This window comes from Nelumbo lutea, chromosome 5 (assembly GCF_056320005.1).
Source record: "Nelumbo lutea isolate HS-2025 chromosome 5, American lotus-T2T, whole genome shotgun sequence".
NCBI classification, from domain to species: Eukaryota; Viridiplantae; Streptophyta; class Magnoliopsida; order Proteales; family Nelumbonaceae; genus Nelumbo; species Nelumbo lutea.
This window is the reverse complement of record NC_142688.1, coordinates 26,551,951-26,567,262: the sequence shown is the minus strand read 5'-3', so window position 1 is coordinate 26,567,262 and position 15,312 is coordinate 26,551,951. Positions and strand designations below refer to the sequence as shown.

General features: G+C 35.8%; 1 protein-coding gene across 2 annotated transcripts; it reads right to left on the bottom strand.

The window, feature by feature from the left end:
- Positions 1-1,566: 1,566 nt before the first annotated feature.
- Positions 1,567-14,062, bottom strand: LOC148851196 (ubiquitin fusion degradation protein 1 B-like). Of its 2 annotated transcripts, none has more exons than XM_088944004.1 (10): positions 13,823-14,062; positions 12,936-12,984; positions 5,851-5,928; positions 4,528-4,552; positions 4,395-4,427; positions 4,122-4,243; positions 3,861-3,991; positions 2,966-3,189; positions 2,060-2,298; positions 1,567-1,869 (listed from the first exon to the last, which is right to left on the bottom strand). In XM_088944004.1, the coding sequence occupies exons 2-10, from the start codon at positions 12,936-12,938 to the stop codon at positions 1,777-1,779; spliced, it is 948 nt and encodes a 315-aa protein (XP_088800130.1). In that variant the 5' UTR covers positions 12,939-12,984; positions 13,823-14,062; the 3' UTR covers positions 1,567-1,776. The 2 variants fall into 2 exon arrangements, with proteins under 2 accessions (XP_088800130.1, XP_088800131.1); XM_088944005.1 differs by having other exon boundaries at positions 1,567-1,863.
- Between the last annotated feature and the right edge of the window lie 1,250 nt (positions 14,063-15,312).

Below are 15,312 nucleotides of genomic sequence, written 5' to 3'. Positions count from 1 at the left end.
AATTTGTCCTTTAGGCTGTGTTGGGATGCAGTGCAATTTTATTTACACTAGTATAAAAACATATGAATGCAAATGAAAAAAAATGCAAATTTTCGTTTAATTTTATTTTGGGTTTTATTTTATTCTATTTCGTGTCTTAATTTACTTAATTTGTATTGCAATCAAACAAAATAAATTAAAATTTGAAACAAAATTATGTCAAAATTTACATTCAAATCATTTGCACTGTCATAATTTTACATCAGTGCAAACCATCTTGCAAATAATTAATTATACCCCCTTTCTATATGTGTATAATCTATTTTCGGTCTATACCAGTGCATTTAGAGCTACAAATTAGATTCCTAATCCTTGTGTCTGTGTTTTCCTCTGAACTAGAGAGGTTATTCAAAATCTTGTCATTATTTCTGAAAGTCAAGTATAAGTTTTAATTTCGCCATTTACTGATTTAATTTGGTGGATTAATATTTCATAATTAATATGAAATTTTGTAAATCTATTTGTTACAAAATATTTGTGATATTTTATTTTCAATGTTTTAAAGGTTTCATGCGTTTACAATATGGCAAATGTATGCATTTGTCTGCCCAAATGCATAGGTGTCAATTAACTTCCTTAACTACACTGATACTGGGAGAGAACAGCTGGTCCCCGTGAATATTTCGTCGACTCTTGTGGGTTCATTTCAGGAAAACCAGATAATTATATCAATAACAGTAACTACATGTTTTATAGGCGGAAGATTGGTGCAAAGGCTTCATGCAGGTTTTGGTTTCTGCAATTAGTAACAATATTGTAATAATCATGAGCATTCTTATAAACTGTAATCATAAAGTTGACCGTATATATAACATGAGGAAAAATAGTTGATTAGGCCAAGGCATGGCTTAATGAATGCTTAAGGAAATTTATTATATGATTTTCATCAAAATTGGTGTCATGTTCCCGAATCTTCTTATTTGTAGGGTATGCCAGACAACTAGCATCCCAAGCTCAAATTATATACAAAAATGTTCATAATTGTCAGCGTTTTGAACTCTCTCTCTCTCTCTCTCTCGGTTTGATACTTTACTCTTTTTTTTTTTTAATTTCTTATCATAATTTTCATGTGATTTGTGGTTAAATCCTCAAGATATAATTATCCATTATTTTTAATGGCATATTTTGTCACGATCAGGACTCAGTTTTGTGGGTTCTACCAGTACACACTCTTAGACGAGCAGGAAAGCCAAAAATGCACGTGGACTTCTTTCAATGGAATACTTTATGTTTGTCATGATCTGCAAATGAATGTGGTTTTATTGAATGTTGCTAGCATATTATAGGGTTGATTTCAGGTCAATGAAATCTCTCAGGTTGGTACGTTCTATGCTGTTAAGTTGCTCTAACACCATGCAAACATTTCAAAATTACAGGGAGACGGCTAAGTTTTCGTTTGGTATCCAGCAATTGGAAAGATAGTTGTATCAAAATCAACCTCCAAACATTAAGGGGGGTATTCAAAGCTGACGTGGCAGTTGTTTTCAAAAACAAAACCTGTTGTCCAACTCCAACACCCCCGAAATGTTTTTCGTTTTCCCAAAAGCCTACATATTATGTAATATTATATTTTTGAAATTTCATGAACAATTATGAGGTTTTTCTCTTCTTTTTTTTTATGAAAGGGGGAGGGGATCTGATAATCATATTTTAATGACAATAATTCAATGCCAGACAATTCCTAATTCACAAGTACAAATGAGAAACAGGAGTATGAACAAAGCCAGCATTTCGTATTCATCCCCTTAACGAGTACTTTTTCCCTGTAAAGGCCTGGAACTTTGGCTCATCTTTCTTCTGGGGCTGCTCTTGCTTGGGAGGTTGCTGCACCTTAAATAAAATAAATAATAAACAGTTAAAACATAGTTTGGGTCGGTTACACAAATTCTGTTCTACAATTAGGCTCTATCATGAGCCGTGTTTTCCGCCAAAATCTTTAAAATGGACTCCCCGTCCTTCAAAGAGAAATAATAAACCGAAACCCTAATTTCAAAGTAAAACTGAAGAGAATCAGACCTACCTTCTGTGCATCTTTATGAGCGTGGTTTGAACCAAATACAAGCTTTCCCTGAGGCTGACGAGAAGTGCTTTGTGAAGTGGACCCTGCTGAACTTTGCCCACCACCACTTGTATGCTTGTCTTTGGATCCAGATGTAGAAACCGGTGAGGCTTGATACTTCAACGGTTTCCCATCCAAGCGTCTTCCAACACCAGAAAATGGGCTAAATTCTGGTTCCACCTCAGCAGGAGCCTCTTGAACTGCAAAAACAAAGTAGTTCGTTATGACAAAAAGAAATGGGTGGTTATGTAAAAATAATAAAAATAAATAGAACCATCTAAGAGAAGCCTCTATTTCTGTCGATTGTTGTGCTTTGAGGAAGAAATGGCTCATAGAGATGGGTTAGAAGATCAGCTAATGAAGTTGAACTTGAAGATTCTCTAGGTTAAGGCTAAGTCAGGATACGTTGTATTGGTTCTATTCTTCCCGGATGGAACTTTGGGTATGGACATCTTTGCTCAGTTTCTCCCCTTGAGTTAATTTTGCTGTTGTACATTGAACAAATTCTCTTGCTGATCTATTACCAATTAAAAGAAAACAATTACCTAGTGTTTTCATGATAATTATTGATCCTTTTTGGGAGGGGGATTGAGTATTATTTTTATTTTCGTTCTATAATGTTGAAATAAGTACAAGAAAAAAGAAAGAAAGGTGAAAAAATGACTCAAAACACAATTTATTTCTATTACAGACCAGGATTTGGCAAATAAATAACAAGAACCAATTAAGCATGTCATTTGTCCTAATGCATTGACAAATAACGACTCCTAAGGTTTGAAGTAGATGAATAGATGTGAAACCATGATGATCCTGAAACAGAGACACTGAACATAAAACGGAAATGGCAGAGTATATTAAAATGCTAACCTTGAGCTGGTGCCTTGCTTGTAGGAACAGAAGGGGCAGGTCTTGCAGGTTCCTTGTAATCAAGGGGAGGTGCAAAGTCAACCTCACAGTCAGTCTCAATAATGCTTATTGCATTGGAAGGCTTTGTTTCTACAATATCTATGTAGTACTTCTTATTGTTATAGGCTACCATTATACTATCCCCAGTGGTTAAGCAGGAGAAGTTCCTTAATGTTGTCTCCAAGCTGCATGCAATAGAACAGAAGTGAGGTAATCGGTAATCATTGCAACCATTTCAGGCAAAATCATAGTGGCAACTCTCCAAAGCAAACTGTTCAGAAAGGAAAAAGTTAACAGTCAAAATAAATTGTTTAGAAAGTTGCCTTGAACCAAAAAAAAATCTGTCAAGTCTCCCCATATTTATTTATAAATGTATATATGAATTCCAGTCAAACCACAGGTCTTCAAGGCACAATAACACCCTACAACTATAGAGAAATTATTAGCTGAATTTGATGGCTGTTTTACTGGCTGTGGGACCAATCATTTTGCTCCACATCAACCATAAAGTGCATAAAGCCCACAATTACTCAATCTCTCACTTGCATTTATGACTGGTGTGGATCAAAATGATTGGTCCCACAGCCAGGAAGACAGCCATCAAATTCAGCTAATCCGCTCTCATAACTAAATCCTTAGCATCAGAATCTTGTATGACAGTAATCCACATAGCTTCACCGGGGAGGGGGTGATACATTTGATGTAAAAAAGATGTAGAAGAAAGAGAAAAGGTGGGAGGCAACAGAGTTGTAGTTTTGAGTGAAAGGTAGAGGAAGCTAAGGAGGTGACAGAATTGCCCCCTCATTAAAAGAACCATAAAATGATACAAGTTTAAATAAGAAAATTATGCACTCACATGGCTTTGGGGTTGGAAATATCTAAGAAATCCATTGTGTGAGGCTGCAGTTTCACATATGTGCCTTTTGGAAGAGTCACATTTTTCACACGCACAGTGTCTCCCTCTTGTAAAAGCATATTTTCCATCATCTAGACAGGAATTAGTAAGGTGGAGCAAAATGTGCAGATTTAGGCTTTTGCAAATAAATTTATCAAAAAACAGTTGCCCACAAACACAAAGCACGTGCACACACACAAATGTACAATATCAAATGCTTACCCAATATGGCATGTAGATCATGCCTTCTTCAGCAATGAACTCCAAAACACCACAGTGTGAGACTCGCTCGGTGGCAGAATTGAATAGCTCAAACAACATTGGATAGTCAATGTGAAGAGATGCTGAAAAGTAAAGTATTAGTATAAAAAATCATGAAGAATTAAAAATTCATAACCCAGAGTGGCAAGAAGAATGACAAAATCTTCATCATCTGGTAGCCCTTTTCGCAGATAGTAAGTAATTAACAGGGATTACACAATTAAAATGACTCACCAAGACGATCAAGAGCTGAAGGAGGCATTATGACTGACAACAAAAGACAAAATCGTGACAAATTTGCACAACACACATACAGAGAGAAAGAGATATAAACAATAATGTGAAACTTGTTAGAAAGTCAACTTACTTTTATCGCCACTTTCAATTTGCGGCTGTAGAATGAAAGAAGAAAGAAAAAAGAAAAAAAAAAATATACATTAGAAGATTGCCAGCCACCAGAAAAAGAACCTAATCAATCCATAAACATGTTAGAAATGTGGGTTGTTAATGGATATGGGTGGTTGGTGGATGGGTTGATCTCCAATTGGCACAAAAGCCAAGCCAACATTTGCCACTCCTACATTATGTGGCCAAGCTGTTCAGCATGAGTTTCAAGAGCCCCACACTCTAGGAAGAGCACATGTAGATACAAGTTGCGTGGAATATGCAACCAAGCCAAAAAGGTTTCTCAGCTAATTCAGGACATGCCCTCCCAAGGTAAAGATGAGAGTGGCTGTGGAGGATGCCTAAAGAAAGGGACAAGCTGTGTGGGTGGTGAATATACACGGACTTTTGAATAATGGGTGGGATGTTGGATCATTGGCTAGGGCAACCCGAACTTCTCCTTGGAAAGACATCCATGCAGTTCTTCCTTTATTCCTTCACCTTCTCAGGTATGATCTTAATCCTAGGAACCTTGTTAAATTTTGGAAACATGTTTGGTGTGGAACTTCTACTCTGAAGGACCGATATTCTTCTTTATTTGTACTGTCATGTTTTAAAAATGAGTCAATCTCCAAGTTTCTTGTTCCTTCAAACTCAAGAAATGGTTTTGATTGGAATCTTGACTTTAGAAAAGGGTATCCCTCATACTAAACTACCTATTATACTTGCACTGCTCCAATGTCTGATGGAAGGATTTGGATTCCCTTTCCTTCTGGATCCTTTTCCTCTGCTTCTTTTTTCAAGGCCCTAACCCAACCCTCCTTTAACTCTTTGCAACATTTTCCTGCCAAGGAGGTATGGTGCAAGCCTATCCCAACTTTTTGTGGGAAGTTGCTCACAAAAGAATAAATACCTGTGATTGGCTCCAAAGAAAGAGACAGTGCTTATCTCCTCCTCCTTTGTGTATTTTTTGTGCTAATGGTGAGACTTCCTATCACTTACTGATTTCATGTCCCTTTGCTGTTAGTGTTTGGGAATGGTATTTTTTCCTAATTTGGGCACAAGTGGGCTTCTTTGGTGATGTCCCAAGCCTTTTTGCTCCAACAACATTTGCATGGCCAAGGAAAAGGGAGAAAGTTAGAGGACTTATTCAAGGCTGCAGAGGAAACAGCATTTAAAATACATTTATATTACAATGCTAAACATTCTTTCTCTCGCTACAGCAACACACTCACACACAAAGTAACTACAGCAATGCACATGGATAAAAAACTGAGAAGAGACAACAGTGACGAAGATGCTTGACCTTATCAATAAAAGATGCTGGATAACAACGGTATGTCTGCTCAAATGATGTTCCATGATATCCGTATCCTTCGAAAAACTGCAACAATCAAGGAAGGAATTAGGAACATTATTAAACATCAAATTGAAGACATGCCATCAAATATAGCTCGGAGAATAAAGCTGTTTACAAGCCTAAAACACATGGAGATGTTAGTCAAATAAATGCAAGAAACTCATTTAAGCACATTATTCCTTAAAAGTAAGATAAGTAAGATCTTCACACATTAATTGAGCATGAGAAAAATAATAATTTACAACTACCAATTCAATGTATGACATTTTTCAACCAAAATGGATAGTTTTCAATATGAAGGATTTTCTTTTAATTTCTCCAAAGAGATGCACTTCATTTCTTGTTTGTATTTGTCATCACATCAACAAATCAGCCCTATTCCCCTTTTTTTGCATTATCTATTTTTAGTTCAACCCTCTAGAAGAATGAATTATAATATCTAACAATAGACATCAAAATTTTACCTCTGAAAAACTAAAAATATATAACAAAACATCTTCTCTAAACCAATTCAAGCTGGCAAAATACAAGAAAAACCGCTTTGGATAAAGACAAAGGCAGCTAAGTGCCAAGTAAATGACCAATTTAAGCAGATTATCAACATTATATAATTTATGACACTAAAACCATAGTAATGGCAGAAAACCATCAACCTAAGAAGAAGGGAAATACATGCCTTTAGGATTTTTTTATTCCTAATCAGCAACCAGGAAAGATTAGGTTGATGAATATGTTGAGATTAAAAAAAAAAGTAAAAGAAGAATGAATGAAAAATAAAAATAAAAAGACCAACTGCTGGTGGCTCAGTCTACAAGTTGTCTGTCCAGTTGTAGCAGAGACTTGGGATCAAATCCTACTGCCACCAGAATGTGGGGGTTATGGGTACAGGGGGTGGGCTACCCCTGTTGTGTAGCTCCATGAGAAAAAATTAGAAAAACATAGTAAATGAAGGGAAATAATGTAAGATGTAGAATAAGAATAAATTGAGAACAACTATGTGTTCCTGCAAGGAGGGGTTCAAATCCCAAAAGGAAAGTTTTGGTTTTTCTCAGTCAAGAGATAATGGTACAAAATCCCTATACACAAAATTTGAGGCCACAAGAAAAGAATATGCCCATTCAAGACCAATTTATCACCATTCAACAATACAGGTAGGAGTTGCAACAACTCAGGTTGGTCACAGAATTCACCCCTCCCCCCCCCCCCCTCCGCACCAACACAATTCTGTCCAATCTGCCTGCCCCATGAGGAGTAAAGGGGAGGGTGAATGAGAGATAATGAAATGATTAACACACGAATAATAGGACAGAAACGATACTACTTGTTCATCTACAAGATGGCTTTTATATGTCACTCTTCCAAAATCCCCAAAATCAAAGAAACCTTTACACAAGCCGCCTTAGTTTGCTTAATTACCCGTATTAATTTCTGCCACTTAGTTATTACAAGTCTACAAGAAACAAACCATGTAAAATTTCCCACAACATGTTTTCCTCTCCTATATGACTTAGTTACCATAAGGCCATTACCCAATGTTGGTCCCAGCTATCTAGAATCTTGGGAGGGGTGCACTGGATACAGACCTAACCTTCCTCTTCTATTTGCATAAAGTGGCTGCTCTCAGACTCAAACCTGAATTCTCATGCTTATCAGCCCAAGAATAAACCAAGCAATGGCCCCTTCCTATTTGACTTAGCATAAAAAATAAAAACAGAGACCAAGAAAACATCTAAAAAGTGGGAAAACTACATTTAAGAAACACAAAACAAGTGCATGGCCTAATCTCTTATCTCATGGCAACTAAACCCCACGTCATTACCATACTATATTTTAAAGTAGTTGATATCTTGATTCACTGTTAGGAGTGGTTTTATACGGTAGAGCAGAATCTTTTCTTTAGCTTTTTGGGTAAATTACAGATAGCCACCCTGTACTTATGGGGTGGTAACACTTAGCCCCCAACTTTGTTTTGTGACAAAGACCTCCTCCCCAAACTTCTAGATTCCAGCACTTTGCTCCCTAACCCATTAATAGGGTTGACAACTTAACAATGAAAATAAAATTACTAAATTGACCGTTCAAGATTCAATGGGCTGACGGCAACAAATATGGAAATGATGAAAATAACCATTCTAAAGCACAAATCATTCTCAAGGCATTCTCAAGATGTACTTTGTTGGAAAAAAGTTGAGAGAAACATGCAAGAATTAGGATTTTAGAAGAACTAGGTTTTGTTTGGATAAGTCTTTTGCATTCTGTGTTTTTCAGAGCACAAGCATTAAGTATGTTTCATGCTTTAATTTTGTGCTTTTGCAGTTTGATAAATGTTGTTTTCAAAACAAGCTTTTGAAAGTAAAAGCATAAATAAGCGTTTGGTTGCAATGTATTGATTTATTATGATCAACATGAAAATTCCACATGTCAGCCCATAATTTGTGCCTATCCCTTTACCACGTGGCGTCAAATCATCCATGCCATGTGGTGTGGTTCATAAAAAAAAATTACCATGGTTATGACATGTTGCACAAACTAACACCATGTGGGCTATGTAGCACATTTTTTCCACGTGGCATAAAAGTGCCATGTCTTTAGAGTATATATAAATATGACATGCGGGAAAGCTTCATGTGTTCACACCTTCCATGTTTTGTGAAAAGCAAATATGCCCCAGGCCACATAGTCGAAGCACAAAACATCCTATTATTGCCTTGTATTTTTTATTGCAGAAGTGTTTTTGCTTTGGAAAACACACATTACCAAACTCCAAAACAGTTTTTTTATTCCCAAAGCACCAAAGTACTTCCAAAGTAGTTTAGGGTTTTAGAGATGTTAAAAGGAATATTCCATGAAGTTAACTGACGGAAAGCTAACAGCACGGGTAAAGTCTCGGAATCCAAAAGTACAGGGTGGTTGTCTGTAATTTTCCCTATTTATGCAAGACTGACATCTTTTTAAGAATGAACTACTGAATTGTAATCATATGCAATTTAAAACAGTAACTACTTGTCTTTCTAGTTTCTTGGTCAAAAGCACCTGAATTGCCTCATTAATCCTCTCTCTATCTTCAGGAAGTGAAAAGAAAAAAGACTTATTCTCTTCAATCAGCCCAACCTGCACCTCCAATATTGGATTATTCAAACTATTTTTTTTTTTGCTGAACATTATTATTCAAGCTAATTCTCTCTTAGAATCTTACCCTGATCTGCAGTTCTATCTTCATTTCTAGCTTTAACAAACATGCCCTTCTATAAAGGGGTTAATTCATTGCTCTAACTCGTTTTGATTTTTTTATGATTTTTTTGAAATGTGTTTTCTTTTATCAGTTTTGAAATGTGTGTTCATGGCCTAACTTTTTTATTATTATTAAATTTGAGTGTTTCATTATGTTATGCTCAAGGTTCAAAATATCAATACACCCTAATACACCAAAAGGGTTGCATCGATACTTTGAACCTCACACTTATTTTTTTAGTTTGTTTTCAAAATTTCAGAGGGGCCTTTTTTATGTTATTTAATTAGTAAAAAAGAATTTCTTAAAATGCCTTTTTTTGAAAAGGTAACTTTCATTCCAAAAGAAAGGAAGGATGTAGATGAGGAGATGCAGACAGGAAAAACAGAGCTTCTTGTGGGGGCTTTCATTCTTGTAATAATGCCTAGGCAAGCTAAAAGTAATGGTCCATAGTTGTCGCTTAAGCGCCTCAGGAATTTCAGTAACTTGGAAAAGAAAGATCGCAAATCCTTAATGCATTAGAAATTCTGTCGTCTGCATCAAAAGATCATTGCACTAATGTTGAAAGCACAAAAAGAATAACAAAGAACCTTTATGGTTTCTACATCTCAATTTTCACATCACAGATTAGAAAAGAGCATTAGCAGATACATGCATACAAATACATTTTAACTGCAATACAATGTTAAAAAACTAGTGGTTTAGGGAATGTTTGGCATTGATGCTGATTCTTCCTTACCGATTTTTCAAAAAATCGGAGATTAAATCAGTGTTTTTTTTCAAAATTTGATAAATTTTGTTATTTGGTATCATTTTCTGCCATGTAAGCCGGTTTTTGAGAAATCGACTTTGAGTCTGTTTGGTACTGATTTTCAGGGGCCAATTATTTTTGTAATAGAGTAATTATTCAATGCCATGCCATTCTAAATAAAAGGAATCAGCTAGAAAACAGGAAATCACCAAAAAAAGGTGATCCCTGAAAAGGGATGGTTTCAAGAATCAGTTTTTGGCCAATTTCCCGAAAATCACCAAAATTGGCCAACCAAAAAGAAACTTCAATGCCAATTCCTCTAACACTGATGTGGCTCCAACATGGCAGTGATTTTCAAGAAATCATCGTCGATGCCAAACATCACCTTAGTCAAACCATCCAAATTACACAAGTATTGTTTCTTGGGAAGAATAAGAAAAGGCAAAAGGACTGATAAAAAGAATAAGCAGAAAGTTGTCACCTCCAATAAATAAGGGCAAGTGAGATAGATAAGAAATGATTTAAGGAGCTAGGAGAGCTAGGGGCAAATGAAAAAGACTTGGGTGGAAGTAACAAGAAATCATTTGAGCACCTATAGTTTAACAATAGATATGGCACTAAACAAAACAAAATGGTGAAACAGAACTCATGTAGCCGGGCCCATATAGTTGGGATGAGGCTTGGATAATGGTGATGACATTTTTTTGATAGATAATGATAATGAAAAGTTTATTAAATAAAGAACTAAGTATTCATCATACAATTCCCCACAAAGAGGCGTGAGGTGCAGCCTCCAAACTACATCATAAAGCTTACAATTGAGCCCAAAAGAGCTGATTCCTATGTACTCCTTGTTTAGCTAGAAGGTCTGCCAGCCCATTTTCCGATCTTCTTTCCCATTGAACTGTGACTAAAATATTTGAAGTCAGCCACTTAAATCTTCTCAAAGCCCCCCTGTACAGCCAGGCTGCCGTCTCTGATAATGATGATGACATGTATACCCTAGGAACACTAACATAGATGCAGGACTACAAACATAAACACACACACAGATATGCAGATGTACACTCAAGTGTAGAAGCCACAAATTCCTTAAGACCCCCTTTTTCACCTAAAAAGAAAGTTAAAACGCCAGTCACACTGCAAATGTTAAAAAGCACATTTATTATACGTGCTGCATAGGCATCTGCTTGGTGCCCTAGCCATTAGGATAACACCGAATTGACCATTTTAGCTAGGAGCAACCTCGTGCAGACATTGTATGACTAGGACATGACCAAGCAAAGCAATTGCTAGGCAAAGCAACAAGAAGGTTGAGTCAAAGGGGAAATTATTCATTGAATTTATGAAACAAAATGCAAGGAAAAATGTAATAACTTACATAGGGCTATAGGAGATCAGGAGGGGAAGTTTTCCTCTAGCAGCATCCCGGATTGGGTTAGGTCCAATATCTTTTTTTTTTATAATCATGGCTTAGGTCAAATATCAAGGATATCAGCAACTATTTGGGAGCATCCTCGGGGGAGTGGGTGTCATGAGCAGGAGGTTTTAGCCCTGTTTGAGGCAATTGAAAAACTGAACAGTGGCTTGGGGGAGGAAGCTCTAAACAACCTGATTTCAAAGGGGCCATGGACGTTGAGGGAGCAGCAACACCTGAATTGGACTTTGAGCGAGGGAGGAGCCACTAGTGGCAGACCAAACATTTGAAGTGCAGGTCTGTCATCCCGTTCCGGAGGTAGAGGAGAGAGGCTTGTGTGGAGGTAAGTCATTTTCTTCCCATTCTCACTGATGAATTTCTCCATCATTACATGGAATATTTGGGGTCTTGGCGACCCTGGGAAGAGAGCTACAGTGAAAAAATTGCTTGGCAGTTGGAAAGCCAACATCATCCTACTACAGAGACAAAGAGGGATCAGTGGGACAGGTTTTCGATGGGGGAGACTTGGTCTATCGGGCGGTGTGGGTGGCTGGCCTCTGGCCGGACTTTTCTTGATCAAGCCCTGCCAGTTGAGAGGATTTGTGGCAAAGTGGAGAGGTTTCTGGTGAAATGGGCTACCATCCAGTCTTTTCAGAGGCTTTAACTTTAGTCACTTCTACAGCCACTGGGATAGAATCATTCGAGATGAAGACTTTGTCTTATGACCTGTACTCTGTTGTCTCAATGTGCTGTTTGTGGGGTTCATTTCAGTGCTTTATATTAAGGGAATCTCTCCCTTAGTTTTTACTTTCCATATTAATAAAATTTCTTTTTCACCTTTCAAAAAAATAAATAAATCAGCATTTAACATAAGGTAAAACAAGAGATTAACCTAGCCTAATCACCTGAGCAATTAACTCTGTCATTGCTTCCAATCGACCCAAATAGGCTATTAGTGAACTATTATATAAATTCAAAACAATAAAAAATGACCTATGAAAGTACGAATTAACTTGATAGATAATATAATTTGTAGGTCCAATCATGTCCCATTGCAGACCTCTGCAATGGACCATAGGATGGGATTGAGTCCAATAAGCGACCAATTAAACCGTTTTCTCTATCAGAGAAGTATTTATTCTTGACACGTGTATGTCTTCAATCAATTATTGGCAATACTATTTTAAAAACAAAATGCACAGAATAGTATCTATTAAATTGCATTCTGTTGTAAAACAATAATGCAAGGCTAAGGTGTCATGTCAAAGGAACAAATACATTTGTTGGGATCCCAGTAGCATGTATAAATACATAAATGAGAAATCAGAAATTAAATTATTCAGTGAGCTGTTATCATGGATGGATGATCAAAGCCAAAACTATTATAAATAGAAAACATGTCAATTTTGTCCAAAGGTAGCAGAAAGTGATATATCAGAATAGATACATAAAAGCACACACATGATTTTCTCGTACTAAGCACCTAGAACTAGAATGTATTTTAACAAACTTCATCGACAAAAAGCATATAAATCCATGTCTTACTGTCAATAAGAACTTTGCAAATATAATATGCATCAAAGTAAACACATTAAAATGAAATGAATAAACAAGGTTAATATTATACAGCATACCATTTTAGCTGGGAGTATATTTCCAAAACAGATAGCACCCTTTAAATCCCTAGAAGAAGGGTAGACAAACAAAAATCAGATAAATAGATGGGTTGGTGATGGGAAATTATAGCATTCATAACAATTGATCTTCCGATCAATTAAATACTAACTCCAATATGTTCAAATTTTAAAATTTCAAAGGAAATGAGGTTTTCTACAATATGTTACAAAACCAGTTGTCCAAGTGGAGATCCATTTATAAGACGAGTTTTAAATTTCAAAGCATAAAACATTGAAGCAAGATAACGTGGATAAAGCTAGAAGTAACAAGTTAGATCTAATAATAAGAAACCACGAGATCCACAAATCATTCAAATGCGAGCAAATGGAACATAAAATCTCCGACTGCATAATGAGTCTAAACTTCAAAGTTTAAATGCCAAAGAAAATAAACATTTACAACCAAAAATAACAATAAGGAACCAAGAATCCAACCTGAACTATTTAACTGCAAGAAAATCCAATGCAAGATGTTTAATCAGTTTTAACAAGTTGAGATCTACTTGCATGACAAGTCAGAGCAGATATAGCAAACTATGATCCAAATTATTGCCCAAAAATAGCAAAATAGAAAGTCACGCAAGGGAAATCAGTTTTCTGAACAAATGGAACATGAAGACGATTATACAGAAAGGGAGAAATAAGATTCAAAGGAAGAATAGAAGCGATATCAAAATTCTCCAGTTTAATCATATATTCTGTAACTCTACCCAATGTAATTAAGAGTATAATTCACCTAAATAATCCAGTAAAAACCTATATAGACAGGAGGAATTCTAGTTAATATGAAACAACCAATTTTTCATAAATAGAAATAGAATAATTTGGGGCACAAAATCCAAAACCTTGAGGAGATAGAAAGCGTTTGAAGAAGAGAGAGTAGCGGTCTCGAAAGCTTGGAGGTAGAGACGATTGCAGCCCTTTTTTATGAGACTTGAGGGAAGTCACAGGGCCGCCGAATCGTCGACTATCGGTAACAAAGGTTACACGCAGGCTTAGGCTTACATACCCAAGAAACGGGTAGAGAGAGAGAGAGAGAGAGTAAAGCAGAAGGAGAAAGCTAAGATGCTACTTATGCGTATTGCGTATAATGCACGCTAGCCTCCCTGCTTTTCTCATGTCAGCTTGCCACCTCGGCGTAGGACAAGCAATGTCAGATTAAACAGTAAGGCCTCGTTTGGCATCATTCTTATATATTTCTGTTTCTAAGGAAATTCTTATTCTGAACGAAATCCTATTCCTGTAATCCTGTTTCTTATTCCTGACAAATAAATGACTTGTTTGGTAAATTGTTTGGAAGGAATATATTTCTGTTCTATAGAAAAAGGATGTTTGAACATCCCTATTAATTCTTAAAAAAAATTGTTATAAGTCCTCAAACTTAACCAATAAAAAAACCAAACACCTTTAAAGTCTTTACATGGTTTACAAAATAATTAAAATAACTGAAAAAGATTGGGGGAATAATAAAAAAATGAAAGAAATTACAAATCATTTAAAAAATCATGCTTACCTCTGAAATTTTTGGGTGCCAATAAACCTCAGTGAGAGCCGCAAGTCCAAATTAAGAATGCTTGTATATCAATGAATTAAAAATGCTGGGAAACAATAATATAAACAAATATATATATATATATATATATATATATATATATATATATATATATAATATGTTGATCATTAACATAGGATATATATACAAAATTTAAGCCAATTGTCACATTGAGTCAGTTGAGATTGCGGAGGCAATAAACCAAATTAATTGAAATTTGATAAATCAACCAAGTTAATTAGTTTTGGTTGATTAAATTTGATTTTATTTTGAATTTCTAAATGAATGCTTTCATTTCTCACAATATACATCAATTCCTCAAAGATGTTCTTCTTTAATCTCTTATTAATTCATTTTTCTTTCGAAAATCAAAGTTAACAGAGTTTACCACAATCTTGTTAAATGAAAAACAAACAAATACTTCAACCCACGAAAAGCATGGATTAAAATCCGAGAACCTTTAATAATGCACAGATGAAAAGCTGAATTTGGGTGATAAGATTTGCCAAATGTGGTTGGTAGGAAGAAGGTGAAGAAAACAGAGTGCTAGAGCCATTCTCTGGTTTGGTTGGAAGAAAGAATAGGGCTTTGTGTACAATATCCATTTTCTTTGGACAAAAGGACAATCATGCCCCCTCTTACACATAAAAAGCAAAAACACACGTCCTTTTTTTAGGGAAATTTTCTAAAACTCACCATGAGTTTTCATCATTTCTCTTAAACCCACAACAACTTTTCAAAATGTCTAAAGCTCACCATGTCACTAACTTGACGTTAAACAGG

Excerpts from the sequence above, each read along its gene's own strand:
- LOC148851196 (XM_088944004.1), bottom strand. Across the intron at positions 4,428-4,527 it reads AATTGAAAGTGGCGATAAAA|TCATAATGCCTCCTTCAGCT; the intron begins GTAAGTTGACTT and ends TTTTGTTGTCAG. Across the intron at positions 4,244-4,394 it reads TTCAGCTCTTGATCGTCTTG|CATCTCTTCACATTGACTAT; the intron begins GTGAGTCATTTT and ends TTTACTTTTCAG.